At 37.4% G+C, this 16,169-nt stretch overlaps 2 protein-coding genes across 5 annotated transcripts; both read left to right on the plus strand.

Moving 5' to 3' along the window:
• Positions 1-1,648: 1,648 nt before the first annotated feature.
• On the plus strand, positions 1,649-7,655 carry LOC106960274 (uncharacterized). Its single transcript, XM_015053293.1, has 12 exons — positions 1,649-1,748; positions 2,479-2,722; positions 2,916-2,978; positions 3,361-3,494; positions 3,579-3,632; positions 3,722-4,100; positions 5,190-5,275; positions 5,628-5,664; positions 5,745-5,888; positions 5,977-6,072; positions 6,157-6,277; positions 6,351-7,655. The coding sequence occupies exons 2-12, from the start codon at positions 2,545-2,547 to the stop codon at positions 6,526-6,528; spliced, it is 1,470 nt and encodes a 489-aa protein (XP_014908779.1). The 5' UTR covers positions 1,649-1,748; positions 2,479-2,544; the 3' UTR covers positions 6,529-7,655.
• A 258-nt stretch (positions 7,656-7,913) lies between these two features.
• LOC106960270 (uncharacterized) lies at positions 7,914-16,151 on the plus strand. 4 transcript variants are annotated; one of them, XM_015053282.1, is made up of 13 exons: positions 7,914-8,051; positions 10,156-10,301; positions 11,494-11,549; positions 11,646-11,841; positions 11,988-12,056; positions 12,306-12,439; positions 12,522-12,572; positions 12,645-12,897; positions 13,687-13,772; positions 14,156-14,201; positions 15,056-15,232; positions 15,310-15,415; positions 15,499-16,151. In XM_015053282.1, the coding sequence occupies exons 4-13, from the start codon at positions 11,676-11,678 to the stop codon at positions 15,743-15,745; spliced, it is 1,335 nt and encodes a 444-aa protein (XP_014908768.1). In that variant the 5' UTR covers positions 7,914-8,051; positions 10,156-10,301; positions 11,494-11,549; positions 11,646-11,675; the 3' UTR covers positions 15,746-16,151. The 4 variants fall into 4 exon arrangements, with proteins under 4 accessions (XP_014908768.1, XP_014908767.1, XP_014908771.1 ...); XM_015053281.1 differs by having other exon boundaries at positions 11,650-11,841; XM_015053285.1 differs by lacking the exons at positions 7,914-8,051; positions 10,156-10,301 and having other exon boundaries at positions 10,459-11,549; positions 11,650-11,841.
• The last annotated feature ends 18 nt before the right edge of the window (positions 16,152-16,169 follow it).

A 16,169-nucleotide genomic window follows, 5' to 3' on the forward strand; every position in this document is an offset into this window, starting at 1 on the left:
AAACTGGCCTTATACCATCTCGGCATGCTGGTTTCCTCCAAACTTTTGACTTCTCTCTCTTTTGTCTTTTTGTGTTTTGTCTGTTCAGTCTTATCCAAAGTGTGGAGATTCATGGCTACACTCTTCGATTTCCTCCGTTGGTGTTGCTTTTTACCGTTTAAATTGCTCTCCTCCACTTTTCTCCCTTTGTTCTTGTGAGATGTCTGTCCAGATCGATCCAAATTTTTGAGTTCTACGTCTCTGCTGTTTCGTTTCAAGTGTTGGGATTGTCTTCTCTCCTGGGATTGTCTTCTCTCCTTTGGATCAATATTCGTCTCATTATTTTCTGCGTTGCTGGTTTCCGCAGAAGTTGAGCTTTCTCTTTGACCCATGTTTTTCCGTCTTGTTGTGTTGAATTAGCGGCTTCTGTTCAGCAGTGGCCTCTGGTTCAATGACTTCTGCTCTGTGCCTCTGTTACAAAAGGCATTGCAGATTCTGGCAATGACATCATCTCTTACATCACTGTCAAATCAAAGCAAGGGAATGGCATCAGGGGAATGACATCATCGGTCACGTTCCAGTCAGGCAACTGTAAACCACACAAAAAAAGAACATAACCCTGCCCTTCAAAATAAAATCTGTTTAATGGCCAATGACCACATAAGTTCTGAACAGGCTTTGATATGCATAAACATGTGCTGCAAAAAAACAAAAAAAAAATAACAAAGTGAAACCGTCAAAAACTAAGTTTGATATATTAGGTAGGGTATAAGTAATTTTGGCAATGTTTTTGTGAGTGATCAGTACTCTACTAACATTTTTACTTATGTTATAGATACAGGAAAACAATCTTTTTGTATTAATTCAATTCAATTCAATTCAAATTCAAACATACTTTATTAATCCCAAAAGGAAATTAAACGTTGTTGTAACTCATTAATTTAGATTCTTCAAAAAGCTATTGATGGCTGTCGGCAGGAAAGATCTTCTGATCTTTTAGCTTTAAAATGACTTCGCAATTTATTGTAAGCATCAGTTGTTTTCTATTACGGTAAACACAACGAAAAAAAAACCCCATCTAAACTCTACTATATGAGCTACATCGAGAGAATTTACATTAGCATTTTCCCTCTGGCTGCTAAGCAGTTGGGGAAAAACGTTCAATACCGAAAAGCTAAGAGTGTTGCGAACATTGGTACGATTCACCCACAATAGATATGCACGTATTACATAAAACATCAAGTGTTTCATGCAACGTCAAGAGTTTCTTTTATTTTATTGAAAATTGTAGGACATACAAAAACATTGGTTGTTGACCAGCAGATTTACAAAGAATCAGGGGTGACTTAAAACATCCATAGAAGTTATTAATCTTGAACCTGTCGAAAATATTCGTTGTATAAACAGCTTTCTTGGGGATATACTTGATATTTGAGTCATAAATAAGAAATTCTTGGAGGAAACATCCAATGTTTGGTTTGGAGTTCGTCTATTTGGCTTCATAAAACAAGCGTTTCATGTAACACATCAATACGATGTTGTCAATAAAGTTTCGAAACAGCCAAACCAACGTCACCGACGTAGCAGCGTAACGTAGCAGTGCGTTCAGCACGCGCGCGTGGCTTTTGAATACAGCAGTCAACACAGCTCCAGCCACGAGAGGCGTTTTCACTCCTGTGTTTTCAGGTGAGAGGACGCAGCGGACTTAGCGAGGCCTGTAATTTTCCACCGCCGTAGCGTGGACGTAAAGAAGGGGAAGTGGTTTCCAGGTTAGGATGATGTTATTCCGTTAAACTTGCTGCAAACAGATGTAGTTACACGCACAGTTCCTTCTTGTTCGTTAATTGCTGGGATGCTAGCCGTGTCACAGTGCAGATTACTGGAGGAGTCCTGGTCCTCTGAGGATGTAGGCAAACTAATATTTCGTGTCCAACATCTGGGAAAAACATGGAATTTTCCAGGCGTGTGAATAAGTGTGAAACAACAAATATCAAAAACATCTGTCTTTCGAAGCGGTTTCCTCCATTTTAATTGTCCAGCGTAATGTAAAATGTCGGAAAATATTGGTACATTTTCCTAAATAATTGTTTAAACTCCCACAGGGCGTTTCACAATTCTGCTATATTGAATTTTCAACCGCGAATCCTGCTTCTTTATCCAACTTGAGAACGAGAAAAATCACAGCTCTGATTGGGATAAGTCATTTTATCTGAAGACATAATTAAGACTATCTGACAGCGATTAAGGTCTGAAACTGAATTAAAATCAGCTTTAACGGAGAGGAAATGTTTCAGTTCTTTAGTAATTAAAACCTGTGAGACGTTTCAGAACAACCTTTGTGCTCAGCTTAAATTTAAAATCTGTGAATTATCAGTAATTCTGGGCAGTTGTGATCACTTTAATTTGTATCTATGAACAACTTGGATATTCAACTTGTGAGAAATGAACCAAAACTTCACTCATGATTACTATGCTGTTTTTTTTTTTTCTTTTTCCCAGACTTCTTCTCCTGAAATAGTTTCTTTAGACCCGACGCCAAGGCGGAATATTGTTTGGCAAGAAAATATGTCGAAGAGAAAAAGGCCTTCGCTGAAATCCTGTTGTGTGCAAGAGGAAGTGGAAGAGAAATCTGGGGACAAAAAGTTTGGCTTAAGGCAAGCAAGAGCTAAATCTTTTAATGCGTACAGTGACCAAAGTGATGGGAAGAAGAAGATTAAAGACAATGGCATTACAAAGCAAAATGGTGAGTTTTTTTTCAGTGTAGGTGTTATATTTATCTTTTTTATTTTTGGGGGGAGGTAAAGCAAAAAAAAAAAAAAAATCCTTACCAAGCCTTTAAAGTGTAATTATTTCACAGTTAATATAAAATTTTTTAATGTTCTGATAATCAATGTAGAAATAAACTGTTGTATCATTTGTGGCTTTTGTCCTCCTAGGAATCTGGTTTGTGACTTGTGAAAACAAAGAGGGAGTTATGGACATAGAGAAGCTGAAAAAAGGTGAGAAAAAGAAGTGATGCAAACACGAAATTTAATTAAAAAAAAATAATATGTATGAAATTGTAGAAGAATATCAGTGTGATTAGGAGTGGGTGTCGTTTGTGATGTTACACAGCCAAATATTAGCAGCAATAATTTGGGTTATTTGCCCTGTCGCAGTTCCAAACTAAATACGTAGTTAGCTAGCTAAATATTTTTGTTTTGTAGTTAGCAGGCTAAATATTTAGCTATGTAGTTAGCAAGATAGTACCAAACTTATCATTTATTTCGAAGGCTAAATAGCTAAAATTTGAATATCTGTCCATCCATTATTTAAACACACTGTTAGTGGGGTTAGTGTCTACCACAATCTATATAATCTATGATTTTGGTCTGATTTTAGGTGAGAATTGCATAGAGTGTCGGGGCCTGTGGTTTACCCCCCCTGCCTTTGAGGAGTTTGCAGGACGAGGAGCGTGCAAAAAATGGAAAAACAGCATATGCCATGAAGGAAGACCTCTGACTCACTGGTTTGCGGTAATTCCTTTTTTTTCCTCTTTTGTCAACTTAAATCGATAAAGTCCTAAACAAAAGTTGATCAACATATGTTTGATCTTACAGAAAGGTATTCTGTCCACAACTGGATATCAAAGAAGAGGAGCTGAGCCTATGAAGGTATCGTACCTACACTTAGCATTAGCAAAACGATTTATTCAGTAATTATGTTTATTCTGAGTTTAACTCATTCCTAATTCTTACAACAGAAGGTTAAAGTTTCATCAAGAAAAATGGAAAACAAGCCAACAAAAAGCGTCCACAAGTTCCAGGGATCTAAGCGCAGTAAATATAAGAGATCTTCCTCCTCGGTGACCCAGAAAAGCATCCCTCCAGGAGAGTTTACCCCCTCAGCAGAGGCAGAAGTACGGCCTGTTCAGAGTCCTGAGGGAGGTCGTAGTAAAGATGGCCACCACCAGTCAGACAGCGACGAGTTTCTGAAGAGAGGCCAAAGAAATGGGGATGATCCGGATGAGAGAAACGACAACCACAGTATAAACTCAGGAGACGCTGAGGATGAAAATAAAACGGACAACGGGGATGTGCCTGCTGATGCTGATTACCCTGACGACCGCGGCGACGCCAGAGGTGACGTTTCCCACTAAAATAATTTATTGAAGTTACTGCTGGTTGGTGGAACATATTTATATGTCTCTATATTTATATGGAGACATTTCTCTGTAAATTTGGACAAATATGGTTTTATTCTTCTCTTTAAAAACTTGACATTTTTCCTCACTGAAAATTAGATACATTTTTAGTTCTTTAATTTAACTAGAAAGCAAACTATTTACATGGTAGGTAGGGCTGGACGAGGTGACTTAAAAATTAAATCTCAGATTTTTATTTGAACATACAAAATCTGATTTTGTATGTTCAAATAAACACACAAATTTGTATTTGTAATTTCTTTTTTCCTTAAAAAGAAATTACAAATGACAGAAAATATTCTGAATAATCTTGTAACTATATTCTAATTTAATGTATTATCATTTTTAGGCTAATGTCACTCTGAACTATGGAAACATACTAAAGGTTATTAGTAAATTTCCATCAAAAAATCTGAGATTTTTAGATTATTCTCAGAAATTTGCTAGAAAAAGATAACATTTTAAGATAATCTGAGAATTTTTTGCAAAACCAAAAAAAAAAAAAAAAAATGCAAGTTTGAGTTTCAAAACTTAAAAATTTTCAAACTTAAAAAAAGGTCAAAGTTTTTTATAGAAAATTTCTGAAATATTTTTGATAGAAATTTACTCCTCCATTTTTTTAAATCTACAATGGCCCTAATATACCATCATAGGATATGAAATCCTGATTTTACACGAATTAAATCTTCAAAATAATTACATTAATCAGTGAAGATTGTTAATCACTCTGTCCAAATAATTGATGGTCATGAAACCTAAAACAAATGCTTTTTTTCAAAGTGTGAAATAGATTTGACTGCTCCAGATAAATTATACATATTAAGTAATACATGGCGGTGGCTGCACCATGCTGTGGGGATGCTTCTCTTCAGTGATGATCACAAAGTAAATGGGGCTCAATATGTTGAAATCAATAAAGGAAAAACTATTTGGGGAAACAAAATACCGTTAAATTACATTGACGTTTGCTGTCGTATATTAAAATATGAAATAATTTGTATTTCTGAATGTTTCTTCTGTTTTGCAGAAAGTCCTGAGGACTCGGATGCTGCCAAAGCTCAGCAGCAGGAGATGAAGAGGAAAAACAAAGCGATCATCAGAAGGCTTTCAGAGGTACAGACAGCAGACCGCATGCAGATTGTTTAAATGCGAATTTAGTTTCAAACACATTTTTATATGTTTGAAACAAACAGAAAAAAGTTTGCAGTTGACCATCAAATCGATTGGAAACAGGAAAGTTGTCCTGTGAAAAAAATAAAACAGAAGGGAACAAAATAGCGAGAGTGACCTCAGTGAGTCAGAAGTTTACATACATCATGGCGGCAGCATGTTGGAGTAGCTCTGATTCGTCCTTGTTGCTGACTTTTGTTCTGAATTTGTTTTGGTTGATTTTTTGTTTTCTTACATTCCCTTGGCTCACTGAGTCTTTCTGCTTATTTCACACTTATTCTGCGTTTATTTCCAGAGGTCGAGAGCCTGTAAGGCGAAACGGCGTCCAAAAGGTTTGTGAGCAACTCGAGTAACTTCCCAAATCCTCTTCATTTAAACAAAGTAAGTATTTTATTGTGCTGCTTGTGAACAGGTAGCTGGTGTGAGCCTTTGGAGGACAACGCTCGCGTTGAGGAGACTGAAGGCGACGCGGCCGTCGCTGAAGGAAAAAACTTGATCAACGAGAACCTCGGTGCCTCTGCAGAGCTCGTCGTTAGTAGCAACGGTGACAGGATCGGTAAGGCTCTGTTAATTAAAACATTGCTTTCATGAGTCTTTTTTTTTAAATATTTATGTTGATTTGTTATATTTTGGCATTGCTTCAGATGAGGAGAAAGATGCAGTGTTGGAGATGAGGTCACCTCAACATGCAGAGATGACCTCAAGTCCACTTGTCAAGAACCAAACAAGTGACCCGATGTGTGAGTTCAGAGACTAAGTAGATCAGTAATTATTTTTTTAAAGCAGCAGAAACCTTCATTTTGTTGTTTTTGGTTACTTAACAGGTCTTTCTGTTGCACCTGCAAACCTGCTGCTTCCGTTTGTTAATAAAGAGATTAATGAGAAGGACGCAGATGAAGCCAAACCGGATCATGACGAAGCAGAATTGGAAAGGTCAGAGACATGGTAAGATGAGACGCTTTAATTCAGTCAGCAAAGAATGCAAATATACCAAACATACTGTTTTTCCTCCTTGAAGCATCAGAGTCTCAGACTGTCGGAACGTCTCGGAGAAGATGGAGGACGGAGCTTCAGACGGCTCCGACGTGGATGCAATGGATGTCGATCAGCTGAAGAAGGAAAAACTAAAGATGCAGCTTAAAGTTTTAAAATTGCAAGAGGAATATTACACACTGAAGCTAAATAACTTAAAATAATGACGAGAAAGATTTTAGTGTCAACACTGTAAATGACTAGTTAGCTTTCTTTCTGGTTTTTTTACATTTTACTAGAAATTAGATTTAGCGAGGATTGTGGTAATTGGCACACAGACCAAAAATTTTATCAATTCAGATTTTAGATTCAAAATGTGCCAATTTTATCATTTTTACAACTTTTCTTTTTAAACATGTTCCACATTGTACATCACTAATTTCCTTGTCAGAAAATGTCATAATCGCCAAGGAGACGAGACAGAAAGTAGCAATGACACAGTTTGAAATTTACAGAAAAGTGGAGGAAGTGAGAAGAACTGAGCAGCTTAGAAACATATCTAACCGGCACCCCACAGTGAAATTTAAAACCCCTCTGTGGTTTAATTTAAAACCCCATCTACCTGTAATTCACCCTGCCGGTGAGCAACTCTTTGTTATAAAATCTGTAATTTAAAACACTAATATTTTATCTGCATGCATTCAAGTTAGATGTAATTTCTGCTCCGGTTCTGACCGGCATTATTACTTTGACGACCAAAAACGTTGGTCTCTCTTTTCTTCAAACAGCTCTGCAGCGGTTGTTTAAACCTCACTTTTCTTCATATAATCAGTTTGTGTTTTACTTATGATGGTTTAAATATTTATAGTTTTATTGTTATTAAAATCATTTACGCTGTTTCACAGCGTAAACTCTGTTCACCTCGACGTCTTTACATAGCTCACATTCGAACACAAGAAAATATTGAGTGATTTTCATTTACAGATTGAAAAGTATTTCTTTTTCTAATACCCAGAAGGTCACCTCTGAAGGTCAACTTCCAAGGTCAAGGTGTTATTATTATTACTTATAAGTGCAAAACTAGCAACCAATTCTGGAAATCTGAAATTTCTAATCAGTTTATCTTACAGTTTTGAAAGAGGTGTTTTCAAATACCATAGTTACAAACCTGTGAGTAACCCTGAGAAGAAAATAAATATTTACTGTTGCATTTCATGCATTCAGCTGTTTACAGTTATTTTGACTACATTTTGCATTTGCTTTCCCTAAGAATGTCTCTGTTTCTTAGTGTACATGTCAGACGCTGCTGTATTAAGGTCTGTCTCAAGTTTTCTACTCTGTTTTCTTTTTGTTATATTAAATAATTAACCAAACTTCCTGTTCCTGTTTTATTCATTTTCTGCAACGACACCTGAAGCACACAAGGAGTGACTGATGATGCATAAGCATCTGAAGTAATGACGTTTTAAAATGTCAGGGTTTTTTTCTGTCTGAAAAGTAGATTTTTTTTTCCTTGTGCCAGGAAACATCTGGTTTCATTTTTAACTCTTGGATGTTGTTACACGTCTCTCAGCTCTACAATGTTGTGGTTTCTCCATGAATCAGAGTCTCTTAAGTTCAGGCATGCTGTGATCTGCCTCGTTCTCAGAGGAGGAAGACGACGTGGGGCGTGTCTGCAACGGAAGTTTCTGTTTTCATTTCTCCCGCTCATCGATCGCAGCAGGGGGAAGACGTTCGCTGTTGATTTGTAAGTTTTCTTTGGTTCTTAAGACTTTTTTGAATTAATGTCAAGTTGTTTTTTTTCTAAGAACCACAGATAAGCGAGCTGGACCAATGTGCAGGAGGGAAATCATTTTGGTAGCTGCTTGAAAACAAAACATTCATCCAATAGAGGTATCTGTTTAAAATGCAGCTGTTTCTGAAGAATATGTAGAAACTCTGGAAAGAATGGAGCGAACCGGTGACAAAAAGAGAGTAATTTACATTTTGATGACGGTAAAGTTAGCTAAAGATCATCCTGATTCGTGGCTTTGGAAAATCGTTGGCTGCAAGAAAGTGAGTAGAAACAGAAACTTCCTCAATCCTTTTGACAGTTGCTCTAAATTTAACGGGCTGCTTAATGTGTCGTCACTGAAACGTTTCAGGTCATCAAAAGAAAGAGAGAGAGAGAGACCTGAGTCGATACGAAGAGCAGATTTCAAATTCAAAAATACTTTATTAATACCAAAGGGAAATTAAATAATTTAAATGATTTAACTTTAATGTCTAATGATGATTAAAGTTAAAAGGGAAAAAGATACAGAAAGCCACCTGATGTCATTTGAAACATGATTCGTCAAATTATGACTTATTTGAGATTTACCACTTCCTATGAAAAGCAGAGGTCAGTTTCATCATACGCTTCCGGACCTGATCGGTGCCAGAACCGCAGAATCTTTAAACAAAACCCGTCTAAAATTACAACATAGAAAACAGAATAGTTTAATTCTAGAGACAGTTTGTCTATATTTTTTAACTTCGAGAGTTTTTCAGCTTGTAGCGGATAAACCAGCAGCCGCTTAAATCCAACCAAATGATCCTAATGAAAGTCAAGGATGAGATATATTCCTGAAAAAGTTTGTGCAAATATACAACATTCAAATTTCAGAGGCACATATTTACTTCCATACAAGATATCTGGGTATATTATCAAGGTATTTACTAAACCATTAAACATTTACAAAAATATTTATGCTAGTATATGATAATTATTTAAACCACAAGAAAAACACTTTTATTCTATAAACAAATGTTAATCTTGTGAATTAGTCTGCCTTTTCTTTAAAAAAGGCTCATACTTTCAGAAAATAGAGATCGAATCGGCAGCTTGTCAAACTTAAACGCCAGATATAGAAGTTGTATAAAAAAATAACATTGTACGTCTTCCATAAAGGTGTAGTTTTACTAATTTCATTTTAAAATAAACCTCTTTCTTTTTAAAGTGCTCATTTTTAAACAGACTAAATGTGGAAGCCTGGCTTCAGATTGGACATCTAGGAGAGAAACATGGCTACAATTATGAAATGTAACATAAGTCTAAGATCTCTATTTTCAGGATGAGCAGCAACAATCCCTCAAGTTTTTGTCTCTCTTTTTTTTTTTTTTGCTCATGCTCCCTTACAAGTAATAAATCTAAATGAGAATTTTTTTTTTTTTAAAAGGCCAACATATGATGCACTTACACCAAATTTGTTCTTTTTCCCATTTTAGTGATGAGACTGTGACACTCGAGCAGAGGTGTCATTCAGCTGCCTTTGTATTTGATTTGTACAAATTATCCCCTCATCCGTGTTTCATCTACAGCTCTCATACGGTGCATTGGTGCGAGAAGGCCTCCTGACTGGACCTTTAAAAGAACAAAGATGGCCTCCATCAGAGTGAGCAGTTATTTGGTTCACTGATGGCTGCTTGCAGATAAGCCTCCAGCCAGTCACAGACCCAACGAGGACCGCTGTTGGGGATTTTTTGTGTTATCATTTTTAGCAGTCTATCAGTAGTGACGTACTGCGCTAAAACTTTTTGATTGCTGTGTTTGAATATCTGTGTTCCTGAGAACTGATTGTTCACTCCACCCTTGGAAGAAATCGCTCTCCAGGGAAAGAGCTTGATGACCTGTGTGTTAGATGGAGCTTGCCATCTGTTTTATTGTTTATCCCATCTCACTTTTGTTTTCCCAAATAAAAGGCCCGCTCTAGCAGAGAGAGGGCAGAACGCTCTGTGAACGGCTCGGAGGAGCAGTTTGCTGAGTCTTATCCTTTTGCAAAAGTTTGACCATAAAATGAATGTACGTTGTCTGTGGTTCTTTTATGTAGGTTCAGAAAAATACCTATCAACCGCCTGCCTCCCACAGGCAGCAGATGTGGCAGCAGGATCCAGATGTGTCATTTTAGAGAGAGCTGAGCTGAGCACACCTCTGGAACGGGACAAAAAGCTGCAACAAAATCATTTCCTGGTGAAGGTGCTGAGTTTTATTCTTCATATTTTTTTTTTATGCTGGAATGTACAAATGTTTTATACATTTTACGAGACATAAACCAAAAAGAGTTTTATTTATTACCAATACAATTACCTGTAAATGTAAATAAAATATGCTGCAGGTTTCCTTGACAGACCTGCAGAAAGACCGTATTCTCTGTACCGTTCAGAATGGTACAGAATAAAAGCGTTTCGAGATTATCAACATTTGGTTTTCAGCCTTAAACACTTCATTTGGGTTTGAATGTGATGCATGAACAGCAAGAAAGAAAAGAAAATCAGCAAGAGGTTTTGTTGACGTTTTCACAGACCGAAAACCAGCATACAAGAAACCATGATGATTATTTTTTAACAGTAGCAGATAAACGTTCAAAGTATTTCTTGGGTCCACTGTTATACATCACCTTTGATTGTTAGACATCATCGCATTAATGAGTTAAACAAAAAAAAACTTTCCCTTCACTAAGATGTGCTGCTTTGCGTCCATGTTTGAAACCCAACTCCACTAAAATGCACCAAAGTGTGAAAACTTGACGATGTTTTCACACCTCGGTCCTGGACTGCATCAGGACTTTACAGGAGGTGGTAGATGTCAGATACCGACTGAGAAAACTGAGAGTTTATAAAGAAAGAGATAAAAAAAAAAAAACTTCTTTAGCATAATGCACGTTTTCCATCACATATGATATCCAAAGGATTATTTTAGAAACTGTTACAGTTATGAGATTGTTTAAAAATGTACATCTTGTAAAAATGATGAATGAAGGGTTTTCTTGTGTGAAAAAAAAGAATGTTTAAAGTTTGAGAAAGATGATGAATGTATGCGATTTGCTAATGTTCAGTTTAACCGACCCTACATAACGTTTTACTGCTCAATTAGATTGATCAAGTAAGAAAAAGAAAAAGTGAGACGTCTCCACCTTTTTCCTCTTGTCTACATGGCAAGTCTGTAGTCAAAGTCCACCTGTTTGCTTTGCTGTTTCTCTGATAAACTGTTAGATCTGACGTCGTTCTGCCCCATTTATGAAAAAACATTTCTCTGGTTTTTTTCTTTGTCTGATGTTACATTTTTTTTAAAGTTTGAAACTTAAGCCAATATAGAAGAAACTATATAAAAATATGCTTTATTAAAAACTTGATTGTTGCAATAAATGTAACCTCCTGACTCATCACAGGGAAACTGAGCAGCGAAACTTGAAATCTTGAAGTCTGAGACAAAAGTTCACTATGGGTATTCATTACATTTTTATATATATATATATATATTTTATGGAATAACCGGTTATGTTTATATTTCCTTCGATTTCTAAACGGTTTCTTTCTCAAGGCAGACTGCAGTGAGTAAGAGGAGAAAAAAATGAAGAGGAGAAGATCTTCGCTACAGTCCGACTCTGGACAGGAAGAACAAAGTTTAGACGCAGAATATAACCTGAGAAAAAGAGAGAGTGTCAACTATCACGATGAAGATTATTATTATTACAATGAGGAAGAAGACAACTGCAACCAGTCACTAACACACGAAGGTATTCGGTTTTTAAATGAATCCATGCTCCAGAAAGCAAACGCGACTTTAAGCACTTAAAACTGTATTTTATTGAGAGAGCAAAACTTTTGTATTTGTAAATATTCAGGAATATTTGGGAAATAAACTGGCTTTTCTGTCTGCTAGATCGAGAACTGTGGCCTGTAAGCTGTAGGGACAAAAAGGGGATGATGGATGTCCAAAAGCTGGCGAAAAGTAAGAACATCGAGTTTGAGTAAAATGATTAATCGGATCTCGACAACAAGCTAAAGGTGGCGCGGTTTAGTGGAGAAATGACTTTTTTAGTGGATTTTTCAATCTTATGTCAGCAAATGAGTGAGAAAAACATCCTGTCATGTAAATTTTAAAAGCAAATTCATTCTCTATAGACATCATTGACTTTAAATGCCTTTTTGATTGTTTTTCCACGTCTATTTATGATGCATGTACGCCTTCGCTCTGCAGGTGAGGAGTGTATAGAGTGTGAGGGCCGCATGTTCACCCCGCCTGCCTTTGAGAACTTTGCAGGAAAAGGCTCGTATAAAAAATGGAAACTCAGCATATTCTCTGATGGAAAACCTCTGCAACATTGGTTTGAAGTAATTTCTGTTTTTTTTCTGCACCTATTTCAGTAAAATACCGTTTTCCTTTTCATTTAATAAACATCTTCCCTCATCACAGAAAGGCCTTCTGCACACTGAGGGATTCAAAAGAGGGACAAAGACGTATAAAGTAATGAGCAACACTTGGATGCAAAAACTGGGGTTTTTATTTCAATAACGTTATTTTTTTTTTGTCCAACAGAAGAAAGGTAAAACATTTCAGAACAACAGAGAGAAACCAGCTCATAATTTAAGACGACGCGACACTCAGGGAGCCAGAGAGTCAGGAGCAGAAGCTACAGACGACTCTGAGAACGACGATGGGATTCCTTCAGGCTCTAAGTTACGGAGGACCGAGGAAGAGAAAGAGAGAAACGACTCAGACCATCCGGAAGAAAGACGAGATGAGCAACCGGATGAAATGGAAAACAATAAAGGCCTCTACGCTCCTAAAGGTAATGTCTTCTTCTGTTTTGGCTTTTCCCTTCAAGGATTGCCACAGCGAATCATCTGTCTCCATTTAATCCCGTCCTCTGCATCCTTCACCTTCACACCAACTAATTTCAAGTCGATGTTGGTCTTCCTCTCAGCCTCCAACATCAACATCCTAATAATTGTCTCTCCTCTAAAAATGTCCAACTCTAAAGTATCTAACACCAACTGATGTTCTCATTCCTGACCCTGTCCATCAACATCTTCAGCTCTGCAACATCCAGTGTTTTATTCCATTTCTTCTCTCTCTACACCAAACTATGGAGCCTAAAACCTTAATGTCCTCTACCTTCTTCTCTTCTTCACCCGGTAGCGTTCCACTCGTGCTCTTCTCATTTGAGCTTTGTGCTTAAACCGATCTTTGTTAATTTTCCAGCAAGTCTTCACCTCTTTAGCTTTTCCTCTACCTTCGTCCTGCTCTCACTGCAGATCATAATGTCATCTGCGAATATTGTAATCCTGTCTAACCTCATCGGAGGAAACAAGAAGTGGCTTGGAGCCCAGCCTTGATGCACTCCTACAGCACACCTCACTGCCGTCTCACAGCTCTCCCGAACCACTCTTTACCACTCCAGACCTCCTCATGCTTACATGGTTCCTCTCTTTCTCTTAATCTAAGACACACTGCAGCTCCCTCTGCTTCTCCATCAGCATCCCTAAAACAACATACTCTTTCAAATCATCCAAACAAAATCTGTTCCTTCAGTCAGAGCTCGTATCGTAACTCCTGACCCAGGATGGATCTGTTTCAGAACCTGATCCGAGGTTGATCATCTCAACACCTGAAAAACTCGCGTTGCAGTTGAACTCGATTGTTCTCCTCCAAAGAATGTCGATGGTAAGATGAATTTATGCAAAGGTTTTCACATCATCGCCCAGGTTTGTGACCGAGCTCCTGGTTGTCGAGATAAATCTCTTCCTCTTTGAAAGATTTAAACTTTAATGTATCATATATGTAATGATATGCCTACTGAGTCAGACTTTCATTGCAGCCCGATGGCAATAACATAGAAATGGGATAAAGAGCCTTCTTCATCTCCATGAGAAGCCAAAGCTTAATGATCTAAAATATTCTCACACGAATGGAAGAGTTGGTTATGTTCATACTGATGTGAAACTAGATATTATGAAGTACTGACATGCCAGCTGATGTTGGACTGTCATGTTACTCTGTGGAGGTTTTCTGTTAAATCTGTTCATCTCCTCTGTGTCACTTATCAGACGAGGAGTCGCTCTCAGACCTCCGCTGTGGATCATCAACTCAGAGGTTTGTAAGTGGTAATATATCCATATTTTCACAACCTTCTCATTTAAGGTTGTTTTAAATGACAATTTATATGGTTGACAGTATAATTTTACAACCAGGATCTAATAATATGTATGAAAACGGCATGAAAACAGCGAGCGACACTTAGCTGGAAACACAGCTAGGAGTTGCTCAAGTGGTTAATTTTCTAAACTACAGAAAAGTTATTGTTAGCGATGCACAAGTATTAACATTTGGACCAATGTTGATATCTGATATTAATGCTGCTGCTATGGTAGCATTTACCAGTATTTCATCACGTTTTTTTTTTTATCCAATTACTCGATTAATTGTCAGAGTAATCAATAAATTACTGAAATAGTCATGTACAACAGCCCTACTACACATGTTGGAAGGTGAAGATGCAGTACAAACACCTTATACAATCCACAAAGCAGCTCCTCTCATGTTGACTTACTTAAAAAACTAGCAAAGCAGCTCTGTCTCACCTAAGAAACTTTATGCTCACAAACAACCACAGATGTTTCTGTTCGTTCTGTTTAACTTTTACACAGAGTGTATATTTGTGGAAAATAATATATAACTGGTTCTGACAGTTTTTGCCAGAAAAGATCATTTTTTAAATTATTCCTTTGCTTTAAAAGACAATAAAATGGGAGATTTGATCTAATTTAGTATTCACTTACGTTTTTAACATCTTGAGGTTTTTATGGTTTTACGAGATGTTCTGGTGAAGCTAACCTACATTTTTACCCTGTCTGATAAATTGTCCCACCTGCAGAGCCACACGTTCTCATGTGTTACCTCTGGGGTTCTTAAGTTTCTTTATTTAAACCAAATTTTCTTTCCCAAAGACAATGAGGAAGGAGGCGGAGATTCAGAGATGAGTTACTATGAAAAGACAAAAAGCGGTGAGAGAGAAAACCTCATAGAGGACGGCGAGGAACCAGCAGAGAGTCATACGGCAGACGTGGCCACAAACACTTCCCCCCAACAAGAACCGGTCGAGCAGAAGATCCACGAATTACTGAGTGAGTTCACAAACCAAATGCAAGGCCAGTGGGAAAACTTTTAGATTTGTGGCACCTACAATATTTTAAGTTTGCAGGTCTTTCTGCTGAAACTTTGACTATGCCTGGTCCGAGCTCATGTGACAATCACACGGACGTTATCTGCTTGGACCAATTCGAATCAGAGACGATGTCGGAGACGAGGTAGATCGAAGGAGTTCGTTTACTTTGATCAGCGGTGCCATCTGAACAAAATGCCTCACGACTTTCCCTCCTTCCCCTCCCAGAAGCATCTGCGATTCGGACAGCACTCGCATCTCGGACAAGGTGGAGACCTCAACATCGGGGGTCTTGACCGGGTCCGATATGGACACGATGGATCTGGACCAGCTGCAGAGAGAAACTCTAAAAACGCAGCTGGAGGCTGCAAGAGAACAAAAGGAGGCTTCAAGAGTGAAGAAGGAATATTACACTTTGAAATTACGTCTCTTACAAGGTCAGATGAAAGCTGGTCGCTTCAGTTCGACGATGTAGGATGTGACGCGACTTTAACGAACTCTGGGAGGGATGAAGCATTTCCTGTGACAAGAAATTACAAACAGAGATGAGAATTTTACCATGAGTGTCAAGAAAAGATTTCAATCATCTGTGGAATTAAACTGGGATGCCAGGGAATAAAATAATGTGGATAGACGTTAATTTTGAACGGTTGTTTGTTTTTATATGTAAATGTATATAGAATTTTATATGTAAATGTAAAAGAGGCTATATTTTAAGTTTTCTAAAGTATCTCACTTTTTTATTGATAACATGACATTTTTCTCACTGCCTTCCTGTTACATTTGACATAATTATGTTACAAGATGGTTTTCTGACAATGTTGTATGAAGTTTCTTTGTATTTCAAGGTTAAAATAAAAACTGAAGAATGTTAAAATTTTTGTCAGATGTCAGTCAGG

This window comes from Poecilia latipinna, unplaced genomic scaffold (assembly GCF_001443285.1).
Source record: "Poecilia latipinna isolate Pla-1442-1.1 unplaced genomic scaffold, P_latipinna-1.0 Scaffold1172, whole genome shotgun sequence".
NCBI lineage: Eukaryota > Metazoa > Chordata > Actinopteri > Cyprinodontiformes > Poeciliidae > Poecilia > Poecilia latipinna.